The sequence below is a fragment of the Hylobates moloch genome, unplaced genomic scaffold, assembly GCF_009828535.3.
Source record: "Hylobates moloch isolate HMO894 unplaced genomic scaffold, HMol_V3 SCAFFOLD_6, whole genome shotgun sequence".
In the NCBI taxonomy this organism is placed as follows: Eukaryota; Metazoa; Chordata; class Mammalia; order Primates; family Hylobatidae; genus Hylobates; species Hylobates moloch.
The window spans coordinates 124,752,606-124,780,242 of record NW_026652281.1 but is presented as its reverse complement, the minus strand read 5'-3'; the positions used below and the strand labels follow the sequence as shown (position 1 = coordinate 124,780,242).

The 27,637-nt window shown below is 37.4% G+C and overlaps 1 protein-coding gene across 7 annotated transcripts in view; it reads left to right on the top strand.

Moving 5' to 3' along the window:
- The window catches only part of JAKMIP2 (janus kinase and microtubule interacting protein 2), a 189,822-nt gene that overhangs the window by 126,745 nt on the left and 35,440 nt on the right, over positions 1-27,637 (top strand). For 6 of the 7 annotated variants that reach the window (XR_009213846.1, XR_004248846.2, XR_009213845.1 and 3 more), the window contains exons 6-18: positions 3,145-3,291; positions 3,944-4,084; positions 6,379-6,435; positions 7,350-7,469; positions 8,422-8,550; positions 11,131-11,214; positions 11,893-11,955; positions 15,432-15,530; positions 16,698-16,796; positions 18,454-18,507; positions 19,369-19,434; positions 24,486-24,554; positions 27,439-27,516. Coding sequence is in view for 4 of the 7 variants with exons in the window: in XM_032158277.2 (XP_032014168.1) it covers positions 3,145-3,291; positions 3,944-4,084; positions 6,379-6,435; positions 7,350-7,469; positions 8,422-8,550; positions 11,131-11,214; positions 11,893-11,955; positions 15,432-15,530; positions 16,698-16,796; positions 18,454-18,507; positions 19,369-19,434; positions 24,486-24,554; positions 27,439-27,516 (1,206 nt within the window). In the remaining 3 variants the exon portion in view is untranslated. The remainder of the gene's footprint in view (positions 1-3,144; positions 3,292-3,943; positions 4,085-6,378; positions 6,436-7,349; positions 7,470-8,421; positions 8,551-11,130; positions 11,215-11,892; positions 11,956-15,431; positions 15,531-16,697; positions 16,797-18,453; positions 18,508-19,368; positions 19,435-24,485; positions 24,555-27,438; positions 27,517-27,637) is intronic. The other variant, XM_032158278.2, reaches the window with a different exon arrangement.

Here is a 27,637-nt window from a genome sequence, read left to right as displayed (position 1 = left end):
AAACTTAACCACTATTCTGACTTCAACCGCCATGATGTCTATCACCATTTAACATTTTTTTGTAAATGAAATCATACAATGTTTTCTCTTTTTTTGTCTGACTTCTTCTGCTTCTTTTACTCAGCCTTGTTTGTGAGATTTATCCATTGTGTTGCATGCAGAATTCATTCATTTTCATTTCTCTATAATATTCAAATAATATATCGCAATATACTTATCCATGTTATTGTTAATGGACATTTATGTTGTTTCTTAAAACTTCTGAGCTGTTTTGAGAAGAACAGTGCTTCTACATGTCATTTCTGAAAAAATGTGCCCATTTCTGCTGGAATATACAGAGGAGTAGAATTACTGGATGTTAGAGTATGGATGTAGTCAGCATCAATAGTTATTACCAAACAGTAAGTTGTCACAATTCCCACCAACAATGAATGAAAGTGGTAGTTTCTCCATATCTTTTCCAACATAAAAAGATGATTGTTAGTCATGTTGGTGGATGTAGGGCATACTCTTACGCCTTACATTATGGTTTTAATTTTCCTCATTATTAAGAAGGTAGGGTAACTTTTCAAATATTTACTAGCCTTTCAGATATAATTTGCCCTTAGCCTTTTGCCCATTTTCTGTTATGCTGCCTTTACTGTTTTAGTTACTATTAGGATTTTTTGTCATCACTTGTAGTACATTTGCATTTAAAATATCTTGCTCTATGGCTTACATTTTTGTTTTTAATAGAGCTATTCATATAAGAGTTATTTTCAGCCTTTCCTTTTTTCAAATATATGCATTTCAGGCTGTAATTGACCCTCTAAGCCTTGCTTTAGTTTAATATATTGTTATTTCATTCAAAAATTTTTCTAAAGTCATGTAATTTTTCCTTTGATATATGAGTCACTTAGAAGTATATGGCTTAATTTCAAAACATTTAGAGATTTTTTAGTTATCTTTTTGGTATCAATTTCTACCTTAATTCTACTATAGTCAGAGAATGTACTTTGTATATTTCATTCCTTCAAAATTTATTGAGATTTGCTTTATGACCTCAGCATACAGTCAATTTTATAAATGTTACATGTTTACATGAAAATGAGGCATACTCTGTAATTATTAGTTGCAGTTTGATTGAAGTTTGTTAATAATCGTGTTTAAAATTTTTCAATTCTTACTGATATTTTTGTCTGCTTGTTCTCCCAATAGATTTGTCTATATCCTTCTTAGTTCTTTAAATTTTACTTTATATAGAGAACAATAATATATATTTATAATATATACTATATTAGAAATTATGTTACTAGATGAATATAAATTAATATTTGTTATATTTTTTGTGTGTATTGACCCTTTAATCATTATGTGTTTTTTTTTCCTCTGGTAATACTTCTTGGCTTAAAGTCGTTGTTATTAGTTGAACTGTATCAGATTTTTGTTTTAGTGTTAGCGTGAATATACATGTGTATGTGTATATATGTATGTATTTATAACTATATAGACATACATATATACATACATCTTTACACATATGTATATACACACGCAAACACACACTTTTTTTCAACCTTTCTGTGCTTTATTTAAGGTGTATCTTAAAAGGAACATTTTGTTGGGTATTGTGGGCTATGGTTATTGATGTATGATGTGATAGAATTATAGATATTTTCTTTGTGCATATCTGCATTTTCTATGAATTGTATTAATAAGTAAATTTAAATATTTAAAACTCACATCATTGACCTTCAGAAGAGACAGATTAAAAAATAAGAATAACTTATTGTCCTTATATGTATACAATATTTAATATTAATGCTTCAGGCACTAAGGACTAAGGCATTAATGCTTCAGGACTAAGTCAGTTTATTTATAAAAATAAACCCAGTTTTGGCCTTTAATATGAAATGGAGTTCTTTCTGTAATATGAAATTGAGATTGAGAGGGATTTGTGGAAGTGCTGTTTAAGAATCGTAAGATGAGATTTTACAAATAATTCATAATTAGCTAAGTCTTCCACCTCAGCACTTCCCAAAATCTTAGAATCTCAAGAACAGTAGTGCGTACTTTAAAATGTCTTCTCAAATATTTCTAACACACCCCTCCTTTTTCCTTGCCCTTCTCCCAATACATATTTACATTCAGAATCATTAGTAAGAAAAGAATAAGCTAATCATGAGAAGCTGAAAATGAAAATCTATTATGCATAGGATGATCATGAAATATACAAAAAGGAGAGTTTTAAAAGTAAAGGGGAGGACTATTAACAATCCCCTCAAGACAATTTTCATAAACTTAGACCGGTGGTTCCCAACTACAGGCGATTTTGGCAATATCTGATGTTTTTGATGGTCACAATTAGCAGAGTGTTACTGGCATCTAGCAAGCGGAGGCCAGGGATGCTGCTAAACATCCTCCACTGCACAGGACACCTCACATCAAAAAAATATCTGGCTCAAAATGTCACAGATGCCGAGACTGAGAAACCCTGCTTTAGACTAACCAAGCAAATGAGAGTATGCTCACTCTTAAGTATGGGTGGATAACAATACAATCATACTTTACTAAGCTTGGGGAGAATTTGATATCCTTACACAAACATCCATAGAGTTTCAAACTTACAACTTAAGTGTGGTTTTTTTTCCCTCAATAAAATTTCTTTTAAAATAACAACTGTAGTGTGAGTCAGGAGATTTCCACAAGATCTCTGAAAGAATGACCTTTGGAGATAACCAGGCTTGGATTCAGCTCCTGGTCTCATTACTTAGTGACCGTGTGGTCTGGGTGAGCTCCTTTATCTCTGAGTTAATGGAGGTCATTCAAGGTGCAGGGTTTGCAGCTGAGCACGGTGGAGTAACAGGTGGGGGAAGGGAAAGAAAGCAAGGAGAGCGGGTCCTCCGGAGCGTTTCCAAAACCAGTCTCTGTAGTTCTTTCCTTAAGACAATGGATTGATATAAGGCTATGAAAGTTGTGATGAAAAACCATTAGAGAAAACTGAAAAGAAAACAAACAGTCTGTTAAATGAAGGAAGGTCAGTCCTGAGCCACATAGCGAAGCAGACAAGGCTGGCTCCAGAGGTGCTTTCACTCCCACCACTTTACTCCCCTGCCCGCATGTCCCCCAAACACAAGACACAAATCTTCACTTATTTCTTCCCAGTTAAAACGTGTGCGGGAAACCGAAAAGCAATGTAAACCTCTCCTGGAAAGGAACAAGTGCCTCGCCAAGAGAAACGATGAACTGATGGTGTCCTTGCAGCGCATGGAAGAAAAACTAAAAGCCATTACCAAGGAAAATTCAGAAATGGTGTGTATCACAGATTCTGCAAAACTGCAGCTTCCTTAATTATATTACCCTAATGACCTGACTTATTGCCATTTCTCAGCTTGTTTTAAAAATACAATGCTATTTGGATTTTTCCTTATGTAAGCAAGAAAGCCTTAACGAAGAAAGCAAGAGAAGGTTGCTGGCTCTGAATTTTATGAGGTTTCTATATTTGCAAAACCGTAGGAGTGCTTCCAGGAATTTGCACGCTTTCCAAAAGCTTGGAAATGGAGAAGGAAAGCTTTGACATAACTTAGCCACAGAAACCTTCCATGACTTCACTAACATGCTATTTACAGACCTATACCCCAGGCACACCTTGTTTTCTAAGATCATGCATGATAGTTGGGAAATAGATACCATTACTTGTGTTATATATGGACAAGTGAAATGCTAATGTACTCCTTAATAGACTTTCAATACATCTATAGAGATCTTCGACAATCCCCAATAATATTGACTTATTATGGCAGATAAAATGTGCTTGAGGATTTAGTTGGTGTATGTGTATTCAGGCTGGGCAATTTCCAAATTTAACAGGAGCCTCATAAACTTTCTACAGATATTTTATGTTAACAACCAAAGTTTGAGGTTTTTAAAGTCTCCACCTGTACTTTCTGCTTTTCCAATCCAGAGAGAAAAAATAACATCCCATCCACCCCTGAAGAAATTAAAATCTCTGAACGACCTCGACCAAGCTAATGAAGAACAAGAAACAGAGTTTCTAAAACTTCAGGTCATTGAGCAACAGAACATTATTGATGAGCTCACAAGGGTAGGTGACAATCAATCTGTAAACCCTAAGTTGTTCCCAAGGACAAGTAGCCAACAAAATGTACACTGAAAGCAGTTAATTTTAGTTTAACTCCAGAGGCCCAAGTTCATATGTTAAATATGTAATTTTGTTCTAGAGACTGTATTCCAATATTTTATATTGTTCAACTGCTTTACACCTTTTAAATTATAATCCTTTGTTAACTAATTTGGTAGCACAAATAGTAACAGCAAAGCACATTAAAAGAACTTTTAAATGCCTTGTTGTATAAGTTTGTAGGTAGGTTGGGTGTGTCTTGTAACTGCCTTCCAGTAGCAGGATCCTGAGGCTCAGGGATTTAATATGTTGTCTATGCTAACAACATCACATATATATCTTGTTTCCCGGGTCTCAATTCAGTATCTAGCACATAGTTACAGTTAATAAGTATTTATTGGATGAACAGCAACAATATAATTACATAACAGAGCTAAAATTTCAGCCCAGATTTTCTGATCATTACTTCAGTACCTGCTGAGTGGGTAGAGCAGTTATTACTTCCGTCAGAGTTTGGCTGAGGTTTGTGTTACCGGTAAGGATGCACTAAGACCTCTAGGTGCCTTTGGGTTTTCTTCTTTGCCTCTCCATCTGTGTTCTGTGAATGACATCGTTGGTTGCTCTCACTTCAGGACCAAGTCAAGGCCTAAAGACTTGAATTGCAAGGAAGGAGTTAGGCAATAGTCTCCAGAGTGAGGTGAGAAAAGTGATTCACTGCCACTGAGAGAAAGAAAGGTTATAGCTTCTGTTTATGATTACCTATGATTCATCCTTTTTAAAATTTCTATGTTGACTATATGTTATAATGAATACACTAGATTAGGAAGGTAATTTAAATATATAATGTATTAGGGCTCTCTAGAGGGACAGAAGTAATAGGATAGATGTATATATAATGCGCAGTTTATTAAGGAGTATTGGTACACATGATCGCAAGGTGAGATACCACCATAGGTCATCTGCAAGCTGAAGAGCAAGGAAGCCAGTCCAAGTCCCAAAGCTGAAGAACTTGGAGTCTGATGTTCCAGGGCAGGAAGAATCAGGAGAAAGATTTAGGCTGGGAGACTAAACCAGTCTAGTCTTTTCACGTGCTTCTGCCTGCTTTTATTCTGGCTGTGATGGTGGCTGATTAGATTGTGCTCACCCAGATTGAGGGTGAGTCTACCTTTCCCAGTCCACTGACTCAAATGTTAACCTCCTTTGGCAACACCCACGTAGACACACCCAGGAACAATACTTTGTATCCTTCAATCCAATCAAATTGACACTGAATATTAACCATCACAATAATTTGTAAATTGTAAAAGTCTCATATATAGAGGCTGCATTTTTACTTATAAAGGTGAAAAAAAAGCCCAAACACCACTGGCTTAAACCAGGTTACTTATTAAATGTGGTCTCCCTGTTTTCCTCATTTCATTTTCACATCCTAATAACTCATACATTTTACAGATTCATGAGCCCAGGAATTTGCCTGGCTTTGAGTATCCTGAGATTAAGCTGTAAATTTTTTATAGAATTTTGGGCCATTTAGGCATACTCATCAGACTTTTCAAAAGACATTCTATCTAGTTTAAATTTTTACAGTAAATACATGGAGTGCTTAGGGAATAAACCCCAAATTCCCACGGTATCTCTATTCACAGCAACAATAAATCATGAAATTGATCAATATTTTTAGGCATTCTTTGAGATTCCCAGAAAATTTTTTAAAAACTGAAGACAAAACAGAAACATTAAATGGCTCCAACCCACTAGCTACTCTGTTCCCTGTCCTATTTTCAGGGACTGCAGGTGAGAACAAGGATGCAAAAATAGGCCAAAGACAGCTTTCTATGCATTTCAAATGACTAAATGAAAAGAATACGCTTTTACTTTATTGTGAAATTATATTTTTAACACAAATTTAAGTAATTTTGGATCTAGGAGAACTAAAGTACTGTGCTTTGGGGTAATATAAGTAACTATTTTCATAGCTACTTGATGTTCAAGTATAAAACAGGATTCTGATTAGGAACACAGTACACTTTCTGATCATGAGGCACCTTGATCCACATAAATCATCAGGAATAGTTGTAGAAGATTCTTATCTTGAATATATTTAAGTATCAATCCCAAAAGTTGCCAAAATTTAAAAAACAAAGTCTTATTCTATTCCAAATAGAATGCTTTATGGGAAAAAACATTCTGTCTTTGCAAAAAACTATAAGGAAATATCTACCAATTCTGGATCTGAAAATCTGTCATCTGTTTTCCAGGACCGAGAAAAGCTCATCCGTAGAAGAAAGCATAGAAGAAGTTCTAAGCCAATTAAGGTAATAAGAAATCGAAGTTATCAGGCATTTGCCACAAACAGCCAGAGAGATGAGGCTTGGCATGGAATCTTCCTAGAAAGATGTGATGAATCAGGTGTTCCAGAACTGTCACAGCAAACCATGGGCTTTATTTGCTAGAAGAAAACCTTTTCTGTTGACATTTCTTCGAAGTCTAAAAATGATTCTGTTGTAAATTTTAACCTGAAAGGGGTTTGCTTTAATATAACTTTCTCTAAATGGAGATGCCCCTAGGTTTGATGTAGAAAGGATTACCTGACAAGTTGGAGAGTCATATTCAAGAAATGCACATGATTTGATGTCTCCCACTGAACAGTATTAGAGTCTGATGTCCAGTTTATGACAATTAATACATTTTTATTATTCATTCAGACAGTATTATTGATAACAATGCTCCCAAGCCATCAATATCTGCATAGCGTCTTATAATCCACAAAGTTTTGTTATTCAGTTTGTCTATTTGATTTTTATTTTGTTTTTACCAAGTATACCATTTGTTTTTAATGTGGACTTGGATGTCAAGGCTTAAGATTTGATCATCTCCATCACATAGATACCTGAGTTTTCAAAGTCCTTTGGTCATAATTTAAATACAGGAAAGAGTAAACCACATTAGCTCAGCATGATATAAAATGTAATATGAAAGACGCTTCAGTGTTTCTATGAAAAAAGCTACATATTATGACTTTTTCTTAAGATGTCAGAAGTAAAATAATATGGGAGAAACACTTAATGGAATTATTATGCTCATGCGTAATGTTTTTATTTCAACAAAGAAGCATAGAGGATCCATGTCTTCTATATTCACTTACATGTATGCCAGTTGACAGTATTTTAACATTCAACTTTCCCTACTGTTAGCCGTGTCAGTAAATAGGTACTTTCCCTCCATTTAGAGGCCTGTTTTGGACCCGTTTATTGGCTATGATGAGGACTCTATGGATTCAGAGACATCATCCATGGCCTCATTTAGAACAGACAGAACACCAGCTACTCCTGATGATGACTTGGATGAAGTAAGATTTTCTACTTCTCTAGCCTAGGGCGATATTGCCACCAAATCTTTGATTTAATGGGGAAGAAAAAGGATTTCACATTTCATCTCCTTTATATAAACAACAGCACAAAGTGATCTCATAATAGTAACCAATTTTGAGGCTGCACTTTATTATCTCTTGAAAAATAGCTTCACTTATAGCAGGTAAACCTTTTAGAAATTTCTCTCCAGTTCAGCTCTCTAATTTGAAGACTTCTTTCAAAATAAAAGTTACTTTCCAATATTCTTTATCTAGGGAGGGTAGGAACCCAAGAGGCCTTAGCAGGCTTTTGGATGTGGTCTGAGACACAGTTGAGTGAAGTGTGTTCTGTGGACCACCCTCATCAGAATGATCTAGAGGGCTCAGTTACAATGAAAATTCCTGGACCCTACCATGCAACTCCTGACTCAGGATCTTAGGAGTGAAACACCCCAGTCTGCATTGTTTCCCAAAATTCCCTGCTGATTATGTTATGTCCTGAAGTTTAAGATGTAATGCAATAAAACAGTTTTTATGATTTATCTGGGTGAAAAAAACAAATTGCTGGAGATGAACATATTGAAAAGAAATAAGAATAAAATTCTAGGGTATCATTTCCTCAAATTTAGGTCCAAAATCTGGATATGACTTTTTCTTATTTGGATCCAAAATTGACTACATTCTAAGCCCAAATGATTAACAATGAGAAACATATCAAATGCTAAATGCTTCTTTTACTAAAATAAATATTTATGTATTTCTGCAGAATCCATCTTGAAAGTATTACAGTATTTGTGCCCACGTATACACTTCAGAGCTAAAAATAAAATCAAATAGACTGTTAAACAACCTTTTACTTCCTGTAAAAAGTGGGCAAATGTTAATATTTCACACTGAAAACAGGACCTGAACATAATACAATTGTTTTGGGGCTTTTTTTCTTAACCTCAAGAGTTTAGCAGCTGAAGAATCTGAACTAAGATTTCGACAATTAACAAAAGAATATCAGGCCCTCCAAAGAGCATATGCCCTCCTACAGGAGCAGACGGGAGGCATCATCGACGCTGAACGAGAAGCCAAGGTTAGTGTGTATCTGTGAGAGTGCTCTGAATTAGCATGCAGCAGTCACAGCGTAAAAGCACTGTGGACATAAAAATATCAATAAGACAGCTTTCCCTGTATTTTCTCTCCTCTGCAGCTTTTGAATTGTTATAGCTTTTATGTCAACAAACCTTGAATCTAGAAACATTAGAACCAGCTTAGAGCAATGCTTTTGTTCTTTTAAAGATAATTGAGTACATAGTTCTTGTTCTTGCTGTTTGAAAACATACATTTTCAAAGATAGGCAATATTGGATTTTGTTAAGCCATTTTTTAGTTTCTTGCTTAGAAAAAGAACTTTTTTGTCTTTCAAAAGCAATAGTGAGCCAGTGTCTTCTCTTCGTTAATAAGTGTCCAGCATTTACATTTGACAGCTTACCAGAATTTTCACAGACAATATCTCATTTAACCCTTGGGACAGTCCCCTAAGGCAGATACTTTATGAAAGAGAAATTTGACACTCAGAGAGGTTAATTGAATTGCCCAAAATCGCACAAATAATAAATGGCAAAGCTGATATTACAACTTAAGTCTTACTGGGTCAAATGTTCTTTCCTTTATATCATAACTGCCTCTCATGAGCCTATTTCAACAAAAAGAAAAGAAAAGATAGACATGTACTCTACTAATTCTTAATATTTATTGAGTGCTTGCTGTGTTCCAGGCATTGTGTTGAACACTTTACACACATTATCTATATAATCCTAAAACAACCCTAGGAGCTAGATATGATTATTATCTTCTTTCTATAGAAGAGGAAATAATAGCTTAGTAGAAGTTAAATGTAGTTTAGTGAAGTTAAATTATTTACCTAGGTTTACCTAGGTTTCCTACCCTTGTGACTTCACAGTCATAATCACCAGGCTATAATTGCCTCCTAGGTAAATTTACATGAGCCAAAAGGGAGCATGACCACCGAGACCACCTAGTGATTTCATCCTACTGTCTTTCTGGAGGGTCTACAATGCACTGAGGTGTTTTGTAGAACTACTATTGTTCAGTGGGAAAGGGTGGATGTAACAGTTATACATTTTTCAACAGTAGCATGCATACACACATATATAAGTAAATAAGCAGGTTTTTAAAAAACACCGATTTAGAACAGGCAAGCAATCATTACAAAGGAATGTGCCTATAGGCTGTCATTATATGCCCCACTGCTATAATATTTGTGGTTAAGTGTTCTTACCAATATGGATTGGGGAATTAAAATAATAGCATATTATTTTATTTTTATTTTTTGGAGATTCCTCCAAAAAAAGGAGACTTCGCCTTTTATTTTTTGGAGATTCCTCCCTCCTTCATTTAATTCTTCTATCTAAATAAAGGTTTCGCGTTATCCCTGGCCATTAAAGTCAGGAAAACTTACCATTCTTAGAAAAATAATCTAAAAGAAATAAAGATGTTAGAAAAAGAACAACAGAGTAAATTTAAAGAGACTAGAAATTAAAAAATAATACAGATGAAAGCATCATTGAAAACAAAAGATAAAATTAGGTACAAGGAAAAATAGGTTACAGTCAACATCAATTCACAGTTAAAATAAATCTTAGCAAAATTAATTATTTTTTGGACCTGATAAAGGTAAATGTAATATTTAACAATCAAAAGAATTATTCTCCTCACAATGAATATCTATCATCGCTGTTTTTATTCAACTTTGTACTAAAAAACCTATCCAGATTGTAAAACAACAACAAAAAAATGGGTTTACAGGCAGGAAACAAATTACTAGGCTAAATCACATAGGACAACAAAGTTGCTCCATACAAGATTAGTATTCAAAACTACTTACACACACAGACACACAAAATAAGATATATAAAGAGAAAGACAGAGAGAAATTGATTTGAAATTTAGGCACAAAGTTTGCTCTGAAAGAATGGAAAGGCCAGGTGCACTTTGGGAGGCAGAGACGGGTGGATCATCTGAGGTCAGGCGTTCGAGACCAGCCAGGCCAACACAGTGAAACCCTATCTCTACTAAAAATACAAAAATTAGCTGGGCGTGGTGGCAGGTGCCTGTAATCCCAGCTACTTGGGAGGCTGAGGCAGGAGAATTGCTTGAACCCAGCAGATGGAGGTTGCAGTAAGCCGAGATCCTGCCACTGCATTCCAGCCTGGGCAACAGAGTGAGACTCTGTCTCAAAAAAAAAAAAAAAAAAAAAATCGAAAGAATTTGGGGAGGCAAAATGGAACAAGGCTTTCGTGAAAGAAAAATCATTCAAATAAAGAGAAGAGTGGAGAGTTACAAGGCATATTTAGGAAACAAGAATTATGCCAGCAGGTAAGGGTTTGACTCTAGGCTGATGAGTAGTAGGAAAAGATCGGAAATATAATGGGAGTTCCTGAATGCCAAGCTAAAGAGTTTGAATACTAACCTGAAAATAAAGAATGCTACAGGGAATTTTAAACAAGAATTTAGATCAGAAAGATTCTTTTGTCATAGAAAATTCTTCTTTTTTTCCTCTCTTTCTCTCTCTCTTACTTGTTGAGTTCTAGTCAAGAAAGATATTGAATAACCATTTTACTTGCTGAGTTCTGGAATTTTGGTTTCACCAGGCTCAAGAACAGCTCCAAGCAGAGGTGCTAAGGTATAAAGCCAAAATTGAAGACCTGGAAGCGACTCTGGCTCAGAAAGGGCAGGTAGGCATTTGGTTGCTAGCTCTTCTGCAGATGCAGACAATTCAATCTGACCTTCCTCTAGCTCACCTGTGCATGGGCCACACCCAGGACACAGCTTGGCTCTCAACAGTGATCTTTCTCAAACTGCGTTAGAATGTTCAACTCTGTACTTCTGTCCCTGGTGTTTTTCTGGCCAGAGTATGAACCCAGCCACAACAGTGAATGAGGTTGGGCAAGAGAGAGAATGCCAGAGGAAGAGGAACCCTGTACAAATAGCCTAGAGTTGTCATAAGCTGCTAAGACCAAGACCCACCCCTCCAGCTGCGTTCTTTGCCTCTATGCTACATTTATGGTTCTGCATTTAATGTTTTCCATCCATATGTATCTAGCCTGTGTGCATTCTGACCCTTTTCACTTTTTGCCTGTGTGGTCACTTCTGAGTCCCCAGAAGGCTGGTCCTGGATTATTCAAACTGGAAAAGGTAGAAATAGGGAGTGATGATGAAAACGGGGTTAAATTTTCCCGGCAACTTTGGCCCCAATGTCTTTGAAGGAGCTGGCAGAGGTGGGTGCTACTTACCAGTCTTTGGCAGGCAAACAAACGGGTGGGGAGAAGGCAGCTCTGGCAAAGTGGTTTGACGACACAGGCTCTTTCGTGCCACTCTGAAATGCTGACTGCGCGATATTCTTTGTCAAACAGGATTCACACTGGGTAGAAGATAAACAACTTTTCATTAAGAGAAACCAGGAGCTTTTAGAAAAGGTATGTTGGGCACAACACCCTAGCGGGGCAGAGGAGAAAATCATGAGAGATCCAGGAGCAGCAGGGGGTGCTCTCAGGAGTGGCACAGGGGCCAGGGGAAGGGGAGGCTTTTCCGGCGCTGCTCTGTCCTCGGCTGCGTGCTCAACCGCATCCCTGTCACCGCCATCACCATCAGTGAAGTGGCACGAGTGCATGGCTCTGCGCTGGGCATTGTGCAGACTTGAAAGGATATGATCCCTGAAACCTGCTGATTTGCTAACCATATATACATATATACTGTATATATTCTGTACATATATATATATATACATACACACACACACACGTGCACATCCTATGTAGTTGTTTATCTACAACAAAACCTCTGTGAGGGCCAGACACAGTGGCTCAAGCCTGTAATCTCAGTAATTTGGCAGGCCGAGGTGGGTGGATCACCTGAGGTCAGGAGTTTGAGACCAGCCTGGCCAACATGGTGAAACCCTGACTCTGCTAAATACAAGAAATTAGCCAGATGTGGTGGCACATGCCTGTAATCCCAGATACTTGGGAGGCTGAGACAGGAGAATCGTTTGAACCCAAGAAGCAGAGGTTGCAGGGAGCCGAGATTGCTCCATTGCACTCCAGCTCGGGCAACAAGAGCAAAACCCCATCTCCAAAAAAACAAAAAAACCAAACCAAACAAAACAAACAAACAAACAAACAAAGAAACCTCTATGAATAGAACTTGTTATTTTGTGAGAAGAAGTGACAGAGTATGACTCCAAGACCATGCTGAAACCTAGCATAGGCTTAGATTCTCACTTTTAGTCTTTTTATTAAGCTTGAGTCTTTCTTTTTTTTAATAAAAGATTTTTTTTTAGATGAATACTGTTTTTAAAACATAAAACAGTATTCCTGGAAATTACTCAACAAATTAAGAAACAAAAACATGGCTTAGGCTTGAATAGATATAATTAATTTTGGTTATCTGAACATAGAGGCAATTAAACAACACATTTTCAGTTCAAAGGTGGCTTTTCCTTTGATATTTACCTTCTACAAATCTAGTGAAAGATTTCAAAATAATTTTTTTTTTGAGACGGAGTTTTATTCTTGTTGCCCAGGCTGGAGTGCAATGGCACAATCTCGGCTCATGGCAACCTCTGCCTCCCAGGTTGAAGCGATTCTCCTGCCTCAGCCTCCCAAGTAGCTGGGATTACAGGCATGTGGCACCACATCCGGCTAATTTAAATTACAAAATAATCTCATATTATGCTTGACAAAAACAGAATTTGAAAGCCCAATTGTGTAGGGGAAACAATTGTGTAGGTCAATCCAAAGTTATGCAGAAATTATTTTAGAATTGTTTCTATGAATATTTCTTATCCTTGACAAGTAATAAAAATTAACCACAACATCCTGGCTGGTAAGCATGAGAAGGAGGAAAAAGATGCTTGTCCTACCTCCCCTCTAGTCTGGCAAAGTGAAGACATTCTATCTCATGCTTTGCATGCTGTGAGACAGAGCTGATGTGTTCGTCACATAGATGTACAGATGATGTATACATCATATACAGAGTGGGCAGGTATTCAAAAATCAAGAACTGGTGTTTTCAGGAAGGTTAAGGGACCCTATAAAGAAACTTTGTTGGCATTGAATGAATTACAATCTGTGAACCACTGATCTAATTGTTTCATTAACCACTAGAACCAGCAATCTCTCTAAATACTCCACCATTGATTCAGTAGAAGATTCTAGGAAGTAGAATCTCCTTTATAATGTTAAGTTAATTTCTACAAACTTTTGAAAGTTTACTAGGCCACAAATATCTAGGGTAGAAAACTTGACTACATTATTAATGTACATAATTTCTCACTATTTCCCTGTATTTCTTTTCCTATTAGTTTCAGAGATGCTCAGTAATGAGTGTTATTATATTTTTTTTATCATCAAAAAAGAATCCCATTATGTCTTCTATCTGATTTCCATTAGTCTTAATCTCTTTGGGCTAAAGGAGGAATTTTTATGCTCAGGCTTCTAAGAATAAAATAAATGAAATAAAAGGATGGCAGAAGTGACAATGAACCTAAATATGTAACTTCAAATGTATATACTTGGGAAAGTAAGATTCGTCCTATGTTAAAAAGGCCCTGGTTTGTACTTCTAAATTCAAGATTTTAAATAGTTACTGTATGTAATGCCCACCCATACAGCTAATATCAAGGGAAGCTCAAGATCCATTGTACTTCATAAAGATTTTCTGATCCCTTAAAAGCCAAAGATGATGGCTGGGCACAGTGGCTCACGCCTGTAATCCCAGCACTTTGGGAGGCCGAGGCGGGCGGATCACCTGAGGTCAGGAGTTCAAGACCAGCCTGGCCAATGTGGTGAAACCCTGTCTCTACTAAAAATACAAAAATTAGCCAGGCCTGGTGGCAGGCACCTGTAGTCCCAGCTACTAGAGAGGCTGAGGCAGGGGAATTGCTTGAACCCGGGAGGCAGAGGTTGCAGTGAACTGAGACCATGCCATTGCACTCCAACCTCGGGGACAAGAGCAAGACTTCATCTCAAAAAAAAAAAAAAAATCCAAAAATAACTCAGACATGAACCCTGTCTACAGGGGAAGGTGCATTTGTACACAGCTAACTGAAATCCATGCTTCCTTAAGTTATAATAAAGGTCCTATAAGAAAGTCTAGAGGAAAACAAAAGGAGAGGTGTCACTTCTGAATGGATTGACTAGGGAAGGCTCTTATGGACATTAGAGCTTATTTAAGTGCTAATGTTTAAGAGCTTAGCTTTAAGGTGTCTAAAGAAGTGTAGAATTTTCTCACATAGCAAAGGAGATAAAGTGAGCCATTTTCAGGCAGAGCTGAGTAGCTACAGAGTTCCTGGAGTAGTCAGTTCATTGGGTAGGCCACAGTTTCTAGATTCTAGTGTTTGCATGATCACGTGTGGGTGTGTTTGTACAGAGATGATAGTGATAATATTTAAAACTGGAAAGCTAGGTGGTAATCAGATTATTAAGGTTTTTGAATTCAGTGTTAAAGAGCTGGCTTTCTTCTGTAGTAATTGAAATTCAGCAAAGTTTTGTGTATGATGAGAGCTGTTAAAAAAAATTCTGTAACAAATATAACTCGAGAAATGAGAAGTATCAGTCCCTCTTATGTATACCATTAAATTTCGCTCTAGTAGACTGCCTCTGACCCATCACAAGGGCAAAGTGAGTATTCTCAGATTCACTGTTCACAGAATTCCTAGATTTTAATTCCAAGGAACAGAGACGTCTTCTGGCATTTTTCTCTGTGACTCAAAAAACTCAACCGAAGGATAACTAGAAGGAAAGCCAAAGACTTATTTTATTCATATCTACTTGGGGATTTTTTCATGGTCTGGAAGACTTATTCACTGAGGAAACTGAACACTATTCCTGCTTGCTTTGCAAAGTTGTAGGTGCTTTTCTCAATGCTTACCTAACTTCAGGATTTACTTTATTAGATAGAAAAACAGGAGGCAGAAAATCACCGGTTACAACAGGAACTACAGGACGCCAGAGACCAGAATGAGCTGCTGGAGTTTCGAAACCTAGAGCTAGAAGTAAGGAAATGATGATGATAATAATAAAAATAATCGTAACGATTAACATGCACAGAGCACATCGAGGAGCTAGGCGCTGTATTAAGCATTTCAGATTCATACTCTCATTTGGACCTCACAATCACCCTCAAAATTATATAGCGGAGGCAACTGAGATTAACTAACTTGCCTAAGTCCTGTGACTAGTAAATGGTAAAGCTTTGATGCAACTCAAAACTGTCTACTTAGATACTTTGCTTTTCAACACTACTATCTTTTATAAGCAAGACTAATAAATAATTTTAAATAAGTTAAATAATAGATTTCAACCATCCTCAACATTTCATTGTTTTTAAATACTCATGTCCATCCTTAATTAAATTTTGACTCATTAAAACATGTTACTGCAATAATTATATTTCAAAATGTGCTATATAAAAAATATTTTGTAGGTAAATGTGAATTTATAAGTAAACATTTTAGTCCCTAATGCATTTATGAAAAAAAGGCTAAGAAGCAAGGTAACTTGTCTCAGAAAATACCTTGATTAATCTGACCAAATTTCAGGTGTTTGTTTTTATTTTGCAAGTAAAACATAGAAACATCAGATTTTGATTGTATCCTGCAGAATCTGACTTAGGATCTAGTTCGGTGTATGTTGATATATAAAAGTATAAGAAAAATTCCCATTTGATTTCTGTTATTTTGCCAGTTATTTCTTCTTTAGGCTATTTCGAATTAGGTCTGGATAAAAAGTTAGGTGTTAGTAGGCTTCAGTGAAGAAGAGTCATTCTTTTGTAGCCCACATATCTTACTCATAAAGCTTGAATAGATTGAATATGCAAAAGGCTGTTAGCGGCCATAAAACTTCATGGCAAGACCACGCTGAGATATTTGAAAGCTCTAAATATTCATACAGTTTAAACTGGATGTCCACTTCCTGCATTTCCCTGATCAAAAAATTTCCAAGAATGGATGACACCATCTATAAATTCTTCTTCTCAATCTCTTAGTTGACTAGTCAGTTTTTTCCATCACATTTAATTATGAACATCTTGAGATTGAATTTTTTTCCTTTTGCCAAATGACAGTAATAAACTGCTGAAAAAGCATAAAGAGACCACTGGTTTAGTGTTTAATTAATCAGTTTTGTTTTTAATTTCCATATATTCTTCACTGTATTTCAAGGAGAGAGAGAGACGATCCCCTCCATTTAATCTCCAAATTCACCCATTCTCAGATGGTGTGAGTGCTCTACAGATCTACTGTATGAAAGAAGGTGTTAAGGTAGGCAGATATTTAATTTTTTATGTTTGTAGAAATTAGAAAAACTGGGAATTGGAAAAGGGGAGGTTACTGATGACTATTTGGTCTTTCAGTCACTGGATGTCATCATTTTGATACAAACTATGTAGGAATTGAAAATAGAAGATTAATAGAATGTTTTTTAATGTGTGACAGATATACAAATGGTAACAGAAAAAACACAGGCATCCATGATTATTTAGAACAGAGTCATATGAAGAAAGACGCAGCATCAAAATTAGCCTTAATTACCTGGGAGAAATGTGAAATCAATTTAATACTTAAAAAAATATATTTCAAGTCTGCCAGATAGAAAAGTTTGAGTCCCTTTGTTGAGCCATTCCAGGTGCTATGGAATTCATAATCATGGAATTGCAGAGTCAGAAGAGGTTTGAAGTCATCTAGTCCATCATCTCTTTTGATGTGTTTAATTTAGGGAGGATTCCTCTCTTGGAAGGGCTTACGGTTTATAACAGGTTGCATATTAAATAGAATATAATTATCTTTTTAGTGCTACTGGATATATTTTAAGTATTAGAGTTGAATTGAGGTAGCTCTTCCCCCAGGGAAATATATTGTCCTTCAGTGTAGTGAAATCACATTGTGAATATCTGTTCCTGGGGTAAAGCTGGGATGCTGCCTGCTATTCCTGGTCTCTCCTTACCTTCCGCATGGCCCTTCCTGCTCCCACTCTGAGCTGCCAAGTATACTTGCTTCAGTTGCCTTCTCTGTACTTATGAGATTGAGCTAGACTTTCCCTTTCCTGGTGGTGGGGCTCTACTGTACCTGCTGTTTGAACATGAGTAAGAGGAGAACATAGTACTAATACGGTAAAAAGTAGAGAAAACTTTGGTAGTAATATTGTGCTTCCTTGCCTTCCATCTTCAACCATCGTCCTGGTGTTTAAACTTCTGGCCTTCCTGGGCGGCGTGGTAATTTGTCAACCAAAGCAATTTTTGGATTTCACTGTAATTAAATGAAAACAATTTACTTTGCCTTTTCCTTCGATGCTTTTTTTCTCAGATAAATCACAAACAAACTAATCCAATGAACTCTTTCAAATGGAGTTCAGCTGCTTCAAACTGACTCAAGGAACAGGGTAAAAATAAGATAGATGAAATTAATGCTAGCCACCTTAAAAAAAATGGTACTGCACTATAGTTGTCTACATGGCAGTCAAAATTCAATCAGGTCAGAATTTTGCTAATTAGAATGAAATTGGTTGATTCTTTATATTTATTACCTATTAATTTTTTATACCGAAAGTCTATCACAATTGAAAAAAAAAGGTTTGGCAGTCATGAGAAGAAAGTTAATGAGAATATTACAAGTCTTTTACTGCATGCTAGACTCTTTCATACACAGTCTGTTTATCCTGAAGATCAGCTCAGCCTATGAAGTAGGAATTTATTATCTCCATTTTGCAACTAGCAAAATTAAGAATGATCTGTTAAGTACCTGATCCAAGTTCACACAGCATGTAAGAAGCAAAATTGAAACTTAAAACTAGGTGTGCCAGATTGAAAACGTCCCAAGGAAGTTCAGGCCCTAAAATGTCTTCCTTTAACTTCATGTTCAGGCACTGATGGAATAGTAGGCCACATTTGTCTTTGACATGAGTTTCTGCTTGATTTTGCAGGATGTGAACATCCCTGATCTCATAAAGCAGCTTGATATCTTGGGTGATAATGGGGTAAGTAAAGAATTGATTTAGTATAGATATGAATTTGCCTAAACAGAGGCAAGAGATACTTAACAATGCATCATGTGTAAAGTAAGAGCAAGTGAGATGCCATTTCACTTAAGGATGTTGCTCCTTGGGAAGAATATACAATTTATCAAACAACTTGGCTAAAGGGTTGTAAGGATCTCTGGAAGGTAGTAGCAGATATGAGACCTGGTAAAGTGCTTTTTGTGGGCAGGTTTTAGGTTTGAATGCCGACCACATCTCCAATAAGCAAAGCAATTATTGTCTGACTCTGGCTCAAAGGCATCCAGTGTGAAATTAATCAGTCACGCATTTGCAAAGGCTGCTAAATACTAGGGTTGTTGGCAGTGCCATAAAAATGGACCAGGAGGCTATAATCCATTTTCTTTCCAAAAACATCTTCCAGACAGGATCAAGGCACGTTAATTCAGTGGGAGGACCATTTATTGTGATACTAGGTGAATGGTGCTTGTAGGTTGAAGGAATCACCATTTTTCCCTTGAAAAATTATCAAAGGAGAGAACAGAAATTACATCAAAACTTCTATGAGGAGACTTCTTTATTCCATTTTGGTTTCTCTTTTTCTCATAACATGACAATAAAGTATGCCTCCAGTGACACAAAATCAAATCAGTGTTAAGGAGATATTTAAAAAATCACGTTTAATATACTTCTTCCAGGTTTTGATTAACTCTCTGTTCAGAATTATTACTAACCAGAATAGGAATTTGTTAAGGTTCTATACAGGCTTATACAGAATGCTCTGTAGCAGTCAGTCAGACAGTATTTTCTTTGGGGTAAATAATATCAGTATGTTCAGCTTATGGCCTTTCTTATTTTTTACAGAATTTAAGAAATGAAGAACAAGTGGCCATAATTCAGGCCAGCACTGTGCTGTCCCTGGCAGAGAAGGTAATGAGCCGTAGAAACATTTCAAATCATCTCGGTGTCTGGCTTAATACTGAACGAGCAGGCTAGGGTGTGAAGGACATTCCCTCTGCACATGACTGTGTGTGAATACCTAATACACATTTTATTTTTAAGGGTGGTACAACCCAGATAGAATGAGAACACCCAAAAGAAAAGTCTATACACTGATTTGGGATGGGTGGATAATTTTTGCTTTGAAGTTCCTTAAAAATACATATAATTATTTAAAAACAGAAAACCTTCTGGATTACATTATTTACACAATCCCTACCAAGCTGGGAAACCACAAAGAAGAGTTTTGTGGGGCGGTGATAAACTGGAGCATTGCTCTTGTCATAGACTTATCCTGGGGTGTGTACATACCATTGCTCCCAACTGATCCTGTGGCTTAGTAGTGGCTCATTGCCGTCTCATTCAGAAAGCCCGACATAGAGATTGTCAGGAGAAAATCAACACTGACTGTGCTCTGGCTCCATCTTGTGTCTAAACCTGGTAAATGGCCAGATAAATTGGTGTATTCAGAGTACCTCATGAATCAATGCATAAAGCCTGGCTGGGTGGTATGTACCTACAGTCCTAGCTACTTTGGAGGCTGAGGGAGGAGGCTCGCTTGAGCCCAAGAGTTTGGGGCTGTAGTGTACTATGATCATGCCTGTGAGTAACCACTGTACTTCAGCCTAGGCAACATAGTGAGACTCCGTCTCCTTTAAAAAAAAAAAAAAGTACCAGTAAATACTTGAGAGTCACGTGCACATGGTTGGATAAAATGAGAGCAAGCAATCAGCTGTCTCCAATCTGAAATGAGGGAATTCTATGGGTCAAATGATAGTTAAGTTACTCAAACAAAAGAACGAAATAAAAAACAGGGAGAACAAAGAAGAAGTATAGCTATGAAATAAAAAGACACTTAACCAGGTGTTTTTTAAAAAAGGACATTTTGTTGACAACTGGAGAAATTTAATGTGGACTGGGTATCAGATGACAAAAGTAATTAATGTTAATTTTGTGAAGTGTACCAATAACCTTGTGGGGTTGTTTTTTTTTCTCACAGAAAGGCCTTATCTGTTAGAAATACACATTGAAGTATTCACATGTGAAATAAAATGAAAGCTGGAATTTTTTCTTTTAAAAAAACTTACTTCCTACATAGTTTGATTACAGACCTAATCACTTTCTCTGATCCCTCCCCAGCAAATGCCGCATTATCTCTAACAGAAGGTCCAAATTTAGAATTTGGCATACAGACCCTCTGGGATTTGAGTCTTATCTACCTATTTCTCTAGTGTCTCCTCTCCCTTCTCTCCCTCCATTCTCTCTCTCTTTCTCTCTCCATTCTCCACTCTTGGTCCTGTACACTGATCTTTTTACCTGGAAGGTAGTCCCATCTTGTCTTTCTACCTCTGCCTGGCTAAATCTTGATCATCAGACCTCCCCATACATGAGGAAGCCTGCCTGTTCACCCAAGCCCCCTTAGGTGTTCCTGCTCTATGTTCCCACAGTGGCCTGTGCTACTGCTCCCATGGCTTTTGACAATTGCATTGCACTATCCATTTGCATTTGTCATATGGTCCCATCTAACTACCGCTAGACTCTAACGCCCATGAGGACAAATAGTTGTGTCTCTCCACTCCCCACCCCCTGTTTTTTGCCCTAGCTTTTCACACCAGTCCAGCACATGTAGTAAGTGATGAATAAATGTTAACTGAAGGAGCAAAGGTGTGAATTTGTGAATGCTCACAAGACACCATTTCAGTGACAACACAAAAATGAAAAAAACACAGTCTGTGCCTCCAGTGCTGCTATCATCTGGCAATGATAGTGAGAGAGCCTTATTCAACTGGAATCATGAAGGGCTGCAATTCTTTATTGCAAGAAAAAATCGCCTTGGTTTGGGCTACAAACAAAACATGGGCTGATTCTATGGAAGATGAGGACTGAGGAGGTGAAAGAAAGGAAATACAGCCTTGTGTGCCTCACATTTACTGAGATTGATGGGAGAAATATCTTCTGCTCCCTGCCCTGCGTGGGTGCAGTACAACTGTACTTATCAGAACCAACAACTCTTCTTATCAGAACCAAGACTTGCGCAGTGCTCCTTTTGAGATAGGCACTTTCTAACTGCTGGAGACTAGGTACTATTGTGACCTTTATTTCACAAAAGGAATCTGAAGCACAAAAAAGGTAGATAACTGCCTAAGGTCACACAGCCTGAAGTTGATGGAGTCAGGATTCACACCCAAGGAGTCTGGTTCTAAAGCCCATGATCTTATGTCTTGCACTAAACTCCTCCTCCTGCAGGAAATAGGCTTTGCAGACCCCATGGGAGCTGGGCTGTCAGAGCTGAGGCAAATTAGCCCATGCCTCTGCTTACCTTTTTTTGCAAGAAAGGTATAGGGACCAGATGAACAAATACAGGGTGATGACTCTGTGCTTAGCACTGTGGTAGAAAGCTAGGAACCAGATGAACAAGACACAAGCCTTCCCTAAAGTGCTCACGGTCTGTTCGGCTGCCTTTTGTGCAGACTTTTGCAGTGCACAGATTAAACTTACCTCTTGTCTGTGGGATTCACAGATAAAAGTTTCTACATCCAAGTAACTCTAAACATCAACAACGAATGTCTTGAGACTACCAATTTGAATAGCACTCTATTATATGGGAGTATGATCTTTAGCCAGAGTTTGAGCCCAGACAAAATTCCAACAAGCAAACCCAATTGTCACTTTGTATTAAAAATAATGGCAGTGACCTTGAATGAGAACATATTAGGGGCTGGATACTGCACTCAATGCCATAAGTACATTATCCCACTGTTCCTTACAACCATTCTACAGCTGCCATTATTTTTTAATTTGTATAAATTTACAGAGTACAGGCGTACTTTTATTACATGGATACACGGTGTAGTGGTGAAGTCTTGGCTGTTAGTGTATCCACCACCCAAATAATATACATTGGGGTACCATTGTTTTTACTTTATACATGAGGAAACTGAGGCTTGGGATATTCAGTAACTTGTCCTGGATTACACAAGTAGGAAGGAACAGCAACCAACACACAAATCTATATCTAACGCTCATGATATAATGACTTTAGTTCACGGTACTCTTAAAAACATGATTTTAAAAAATATATTTCTTGATAACAAATGGACAGCAAGCAAGATGAAGGATTTTAGGTTTTGGATGGGTACAATTGCAATATGAGTCTATTTACACAAAAGCCATGATTGACTGAAATTTGTTTCAAGGGGAAACCATGTGTATGTACAAAGAACTGAGAGATTAGCACCTCTCCAGTCTCGGCATGCCTCTTTTCTTTCACCATGTTCCCCACAACCAAGAAGTGGTTGAACATGGTATCCCCTTGTAAGTAGCAAGGCTGTCGTGTATAGAAATGCTCGCTGTGCTGCGTAATTTATCACAGGTAACCTAGAAAGAACTATCTGCGAAAGGGCGCAGTGGCTCACGCCTGTAATCCTAGCACTTTGGGAGGTCAAGGCGGCCGGATTGCCTGAGCTCAGGAGTTCAAGACTAGCCTGGGGAACACGGTGAAACCCCGTCTCCACTAAAAATACAAAAAATTAGCCAGGCATGGCGGCGTGCACCTATAATCCCAGCTACTTGGGAGGCTGAGGCTGGAGAATCGCTTGAACCTGGAGGTGGAGGTTGCAGTGAGCCAAGATCGTGCCATTGCACTCCAGCCTGGGTGACAGAGCGAGACTCTGTCTCAAAAAATAATAATAAATAAATAAATAAATAAATAAATAGTACCTTGTAGTGAGATACCACTAGTACATGCAATACACAATGGATATTGCCTCATGTTTTTTACTTCCTTAATCTTTACTTATTATTAATCCCATTTGACAGACAAGAAACTTGAGACTTAGAGAAATCAGGTAACCTTTCACCCACCCATGAAAAGCTGGAAATGAAATTACGGCCAAGGTAGTCTGTCTTCAGAACCTGCTTAATTATTATGCCCAATTGCTTCCCTAAAATATAAGCTGACATTTAACTTGCTAGAGATTCATTATAATAATTTGTTCTATAAAAACCTGTGTATGGTAGGGTCACATATTATTCAAAGTCTGCATTCAGAGTGTTTATCAATGCTAACAAAAATATCATATATTCTGAGTACTGGGAAAGATAAGTTTTTATGTGATTTAGAACACCTCCACTTCACAAAAATAATTCTTCCCCACTTTGCTGTAATCAGTTTTATAAACTGAAAAATTACCGTTGTCCCAATTCTCCAGTGTACCTGGCCTTCTTTCTCTCATCCTGCTTCCTCCAACAATAGAACTATTGGACATGATGTCCCTTCCACTTGGAACTTCCTCTTCATTTTTTCCCAGTCATCTCTCACCCATTCTTTGGACCCCAGTGCAATTATCACTTACAAGAAAGCCTCCCATGGTGTTCTCCAGTAAGGGCAGGAGTCTTGTTGATCTGGTTCACCACTGCAGCCCTAGGACCTGGTACAGCACCTGACACTTGCTAGTCATCCATAAATGCATTTGTTGAATGGGTGAATGAATGAATACAAGGAAGACTGTAGTCTTGTTTCTGAACTATGAGATAAAAATGTGGGTCGGGCATGGTGGCTCGCACCTGTAATCACAGCACATTGGGAGGCCGAGGCAGTTGGATCATGAGGTCAAGAGTTCAAGACTGGCCTGGCCAAGATGGTGAAACCCTGTCTCTACTAAAAATACAAAAATTAGCCAGGCGTGGTGGCAGGTGCCTGTAATCCCAGCTACTCGGTAGGCTGAGGCAGAGAATTGCTTGAAAGTGGGAGGCAGAGGTTGCAGGAGCCGAGATCACATCACTGCACTCCAGCCTGGGCAACGGAGCGAGACTCCGTCTCAAAAACAAAACAAACAAACAAAAAATGTGTTGTTTTTGCTTCAGTTCTCAGTCTGCTTCCTGAGATATAAGGGGAGGAGACTGAGCACCTCATGGGGGCACACAGATATACACCATATCAAGCAGCCATGTCAAACACTTTTGTCTTGTTAACCCCTTAGTGGATCCAGCAGATTGAAGGAGCAGAGGCTGCCCTACACCAGAAAATGATGGAATTGGAAAGTGACATGGTAAGTACAAGATGAGATATTGTAAAAATTAAGAAAAATTTACAAGGCAAATGGAAAATTAAAGTTGCCTCTACCAGTTTTATCTGGCACTGATGAAAGTTTGTCATCTTTCCATTATTATTTTATGTACAGAAGATGGAAAAAAATTACCAAAAGTACCAAACAATTTCAGGCTATATTCTCCCCCAAAAATGTTAGTTTTTGGAAAATATCCAAAACTAATGCCAAAGAAAATTGAGTTTTCTTATGTTTTCTTTCTTAGGCTAAATAATTTTTCCACTGTATTTAATTAACAAGTAAAAGTTACAGAAATGGAAGGTGTAACTCTGATTTTAAAAATCCCTAAGCCACCTTACATCCATTAGAACAGCTCTTATCAAAAAAAAAAAAAAAAGTAGAACAAAAGACCTAGTGCAGTGGCTCACACCTGTCCCAGCAATTTGGGAGGTTAAGGCAGGAAGAGTGCTTGAGTCCAAGAGTTTGAGACCAGCCTTGGCAACATAGTGAGAGCCCATCTCTACAAAAAAAAAATTAGCGGGCATAGTGGTATGTGCCTGTGGTCCCAGCTACTCAGGGGGCTGAGGCAAGAGGATCATTTGAGCCCAGCAGGTGGAGACTACAATGAGCTATTTTTGTATCACTGCATTCCAGCGTGGGCAACAGATCAAGACCCTGTGTTCCCACAACCAAAAAGATGAAACAAGTGTTGGCAAAGATAAGGGGAAATTGAAACCCTTCTTCACTATTGATGGGAATGTAAAACTGGTACAGCCACTATGAAAAAAAGTATGGTGGTTGCTCAAAAAAAATCAAAATAGAATTACTATATAATTCAGCAATACCACTTCTGGGTGTGTATTCAAAAGAATTGAAACCAGAGTCTGGAAGAGATACTTATACACCCATGTTCATAGCAGCATTATTCACAATAGCCAAAAGGTAGAAGTAACCCAAATGCCCATCAATGGATGAACAGATAAACAAAAGGTGGTGTATACATATCATGGAATATTATTTAGCCTTCAAAACGAAGGAAGTTCTGATACAAGTTACAATATGGATGTACTTTCAGGACACTACGTTAAGTGAAATAAGCTATTCATAGAATTATAAATACTATATGAATCCACTCATGTGAAGTGCTAGATTAATCAAACTTAGAAACAGACAGCAGACTGTGGTTGCCAGAAGCTGAGAAGGAGAAACATAGAGCTGTTGTGTAATGGGTCTAGTTTCAGTTTTGTAGCATGAAAAATTCTGTACATTAGTTACATGACAATATGAATATACTTTGTACTACTGAACTGTACGCTTAAAAATGAGTTAAAGATGAGTAAGGTTGTAAATGTTATGTGCATTTTGCCACAGTTTTAAAAGTTTCTTTTTACTCCCCAAGTCTAAAAATTGGTTATTATTAACTTACAGCAATGCACAGAAATTTATAACAAGATTCGTCTGGGCACAGTGGCTCATGCCTATAATCCCAGCACTTTGGGAGGCCGAGGCGGGCAGATCACCTGAGGTCAGGAGTTCGAGACCAGCCTGACTAACATGGAGAAACCCTGTCTCTACTAAAACTACAAAATTAGCCGGGCGTGGTGGTACACACCTGTAATCCCATCTACTCGGGAGGCTGAGGCAGGAGAATCACTTGAACCCGGGAGGTGGAGTTTGCAGTGAGCCAAGATCACGCCATTGCACTCCAGCCTGGACAACAAGAGCAAAGCTCTGTCTCAAAAAAAAAAAAAAGAAATTTATAACAAGATTATGATTAATGTTATCATTATAACTAGAAAACATGTAGTGGATTCCTACTGGATCAGGGAATCCTATAAAAACAACTTGCATTTGTGTAGCACATTATAGCTTATAGATTATTTGCTTATATTTTATACAGTGCTCACATTTTACTAAGAGGTTCGGCTCCAATGTCAAGGCATATAAAAAGAACAGTTTGTTATTTTATTTTATTTTTATATTTGGCCAAGAAAGCTTTCCAAATAAACAATTTCTCTTCAAAATTACCCTTGAAAACTCTTTAAAAGCGCAAATATTAATTAAGCAATTAGCTTGTATTAGGCACTGTTCTAGGTGCTGGAATTCAGCAGTCACCAGCAAAGTCAACAGCAAAATTACTCCATACAGATATATGATCTCTCAAAAGTCAGCACCATTGAGTTTTTCTTCAGAGTTGGAAGAAGTCTTTGTTCCTTCAGTTAAGCACCCAAAGAAACAATTGACTTGTGCTTGGGACTATGTCGTACCCAAAATATAGTTTTAAGTGCTAATGGCAAGATGCTCGTAATATGAGAAGCACACAGAAACTGAGAACAAGAGAGGGAACATCAGATTGATTTTTCCCAGCTCACACTGTCTTTGTGGCAAAAGCAGACACCCACTCATTAAGCAGCAGTGTGGGTGGAATCCCTCCCACTCTTTAAGTTGCTATTTTTGTCCTTATGTTTGCTAGTTGTACACAGATGAATTTGAATCAGTTAAACTTGTTGATTATGCAACCCAGCTATGTTACATTTTATCACATTCTTACAAAAGTATATTATCATAATATATTTATATAGATAGGCTTATTATTATTAAACACTACTCAAAATCTATACTTAATCACGTGCTCTCAGATTAAAAATCTTTTAGAGCATTCTATGTGGATTTTTCATTATATCTTTTATGCTGCTTTCCATTGATTTTCACATTCCTGTGTGAGACTATGAGAGTTGAACTATTTCCCTAACAGACAAAATTTATGACTCTACAAATATTAGTGATTTGTCTTATGGTAGAATTAGAGGAAACATTAGTCAATACCATTTGTATGTCACTTTCTAGTTAACTAAGCTGACTCTATCAATGTGGCCCTTTGTTATAGGAACAGTTCTGCAAAATCAAAGGCTATCTGGAGGAAGAACTAGACTACAGAAAACAAGCTCTTGACCAAGCATATATGGTAGGTACAACAAGCAATAGAGACACCCAAAGTATTTACAGTTATGTACTGTGGAATAAAGTATCCTAATTAATTTTCCATGCTATGTACTTGAATAGATCACGACATGCAGTTCATTCAT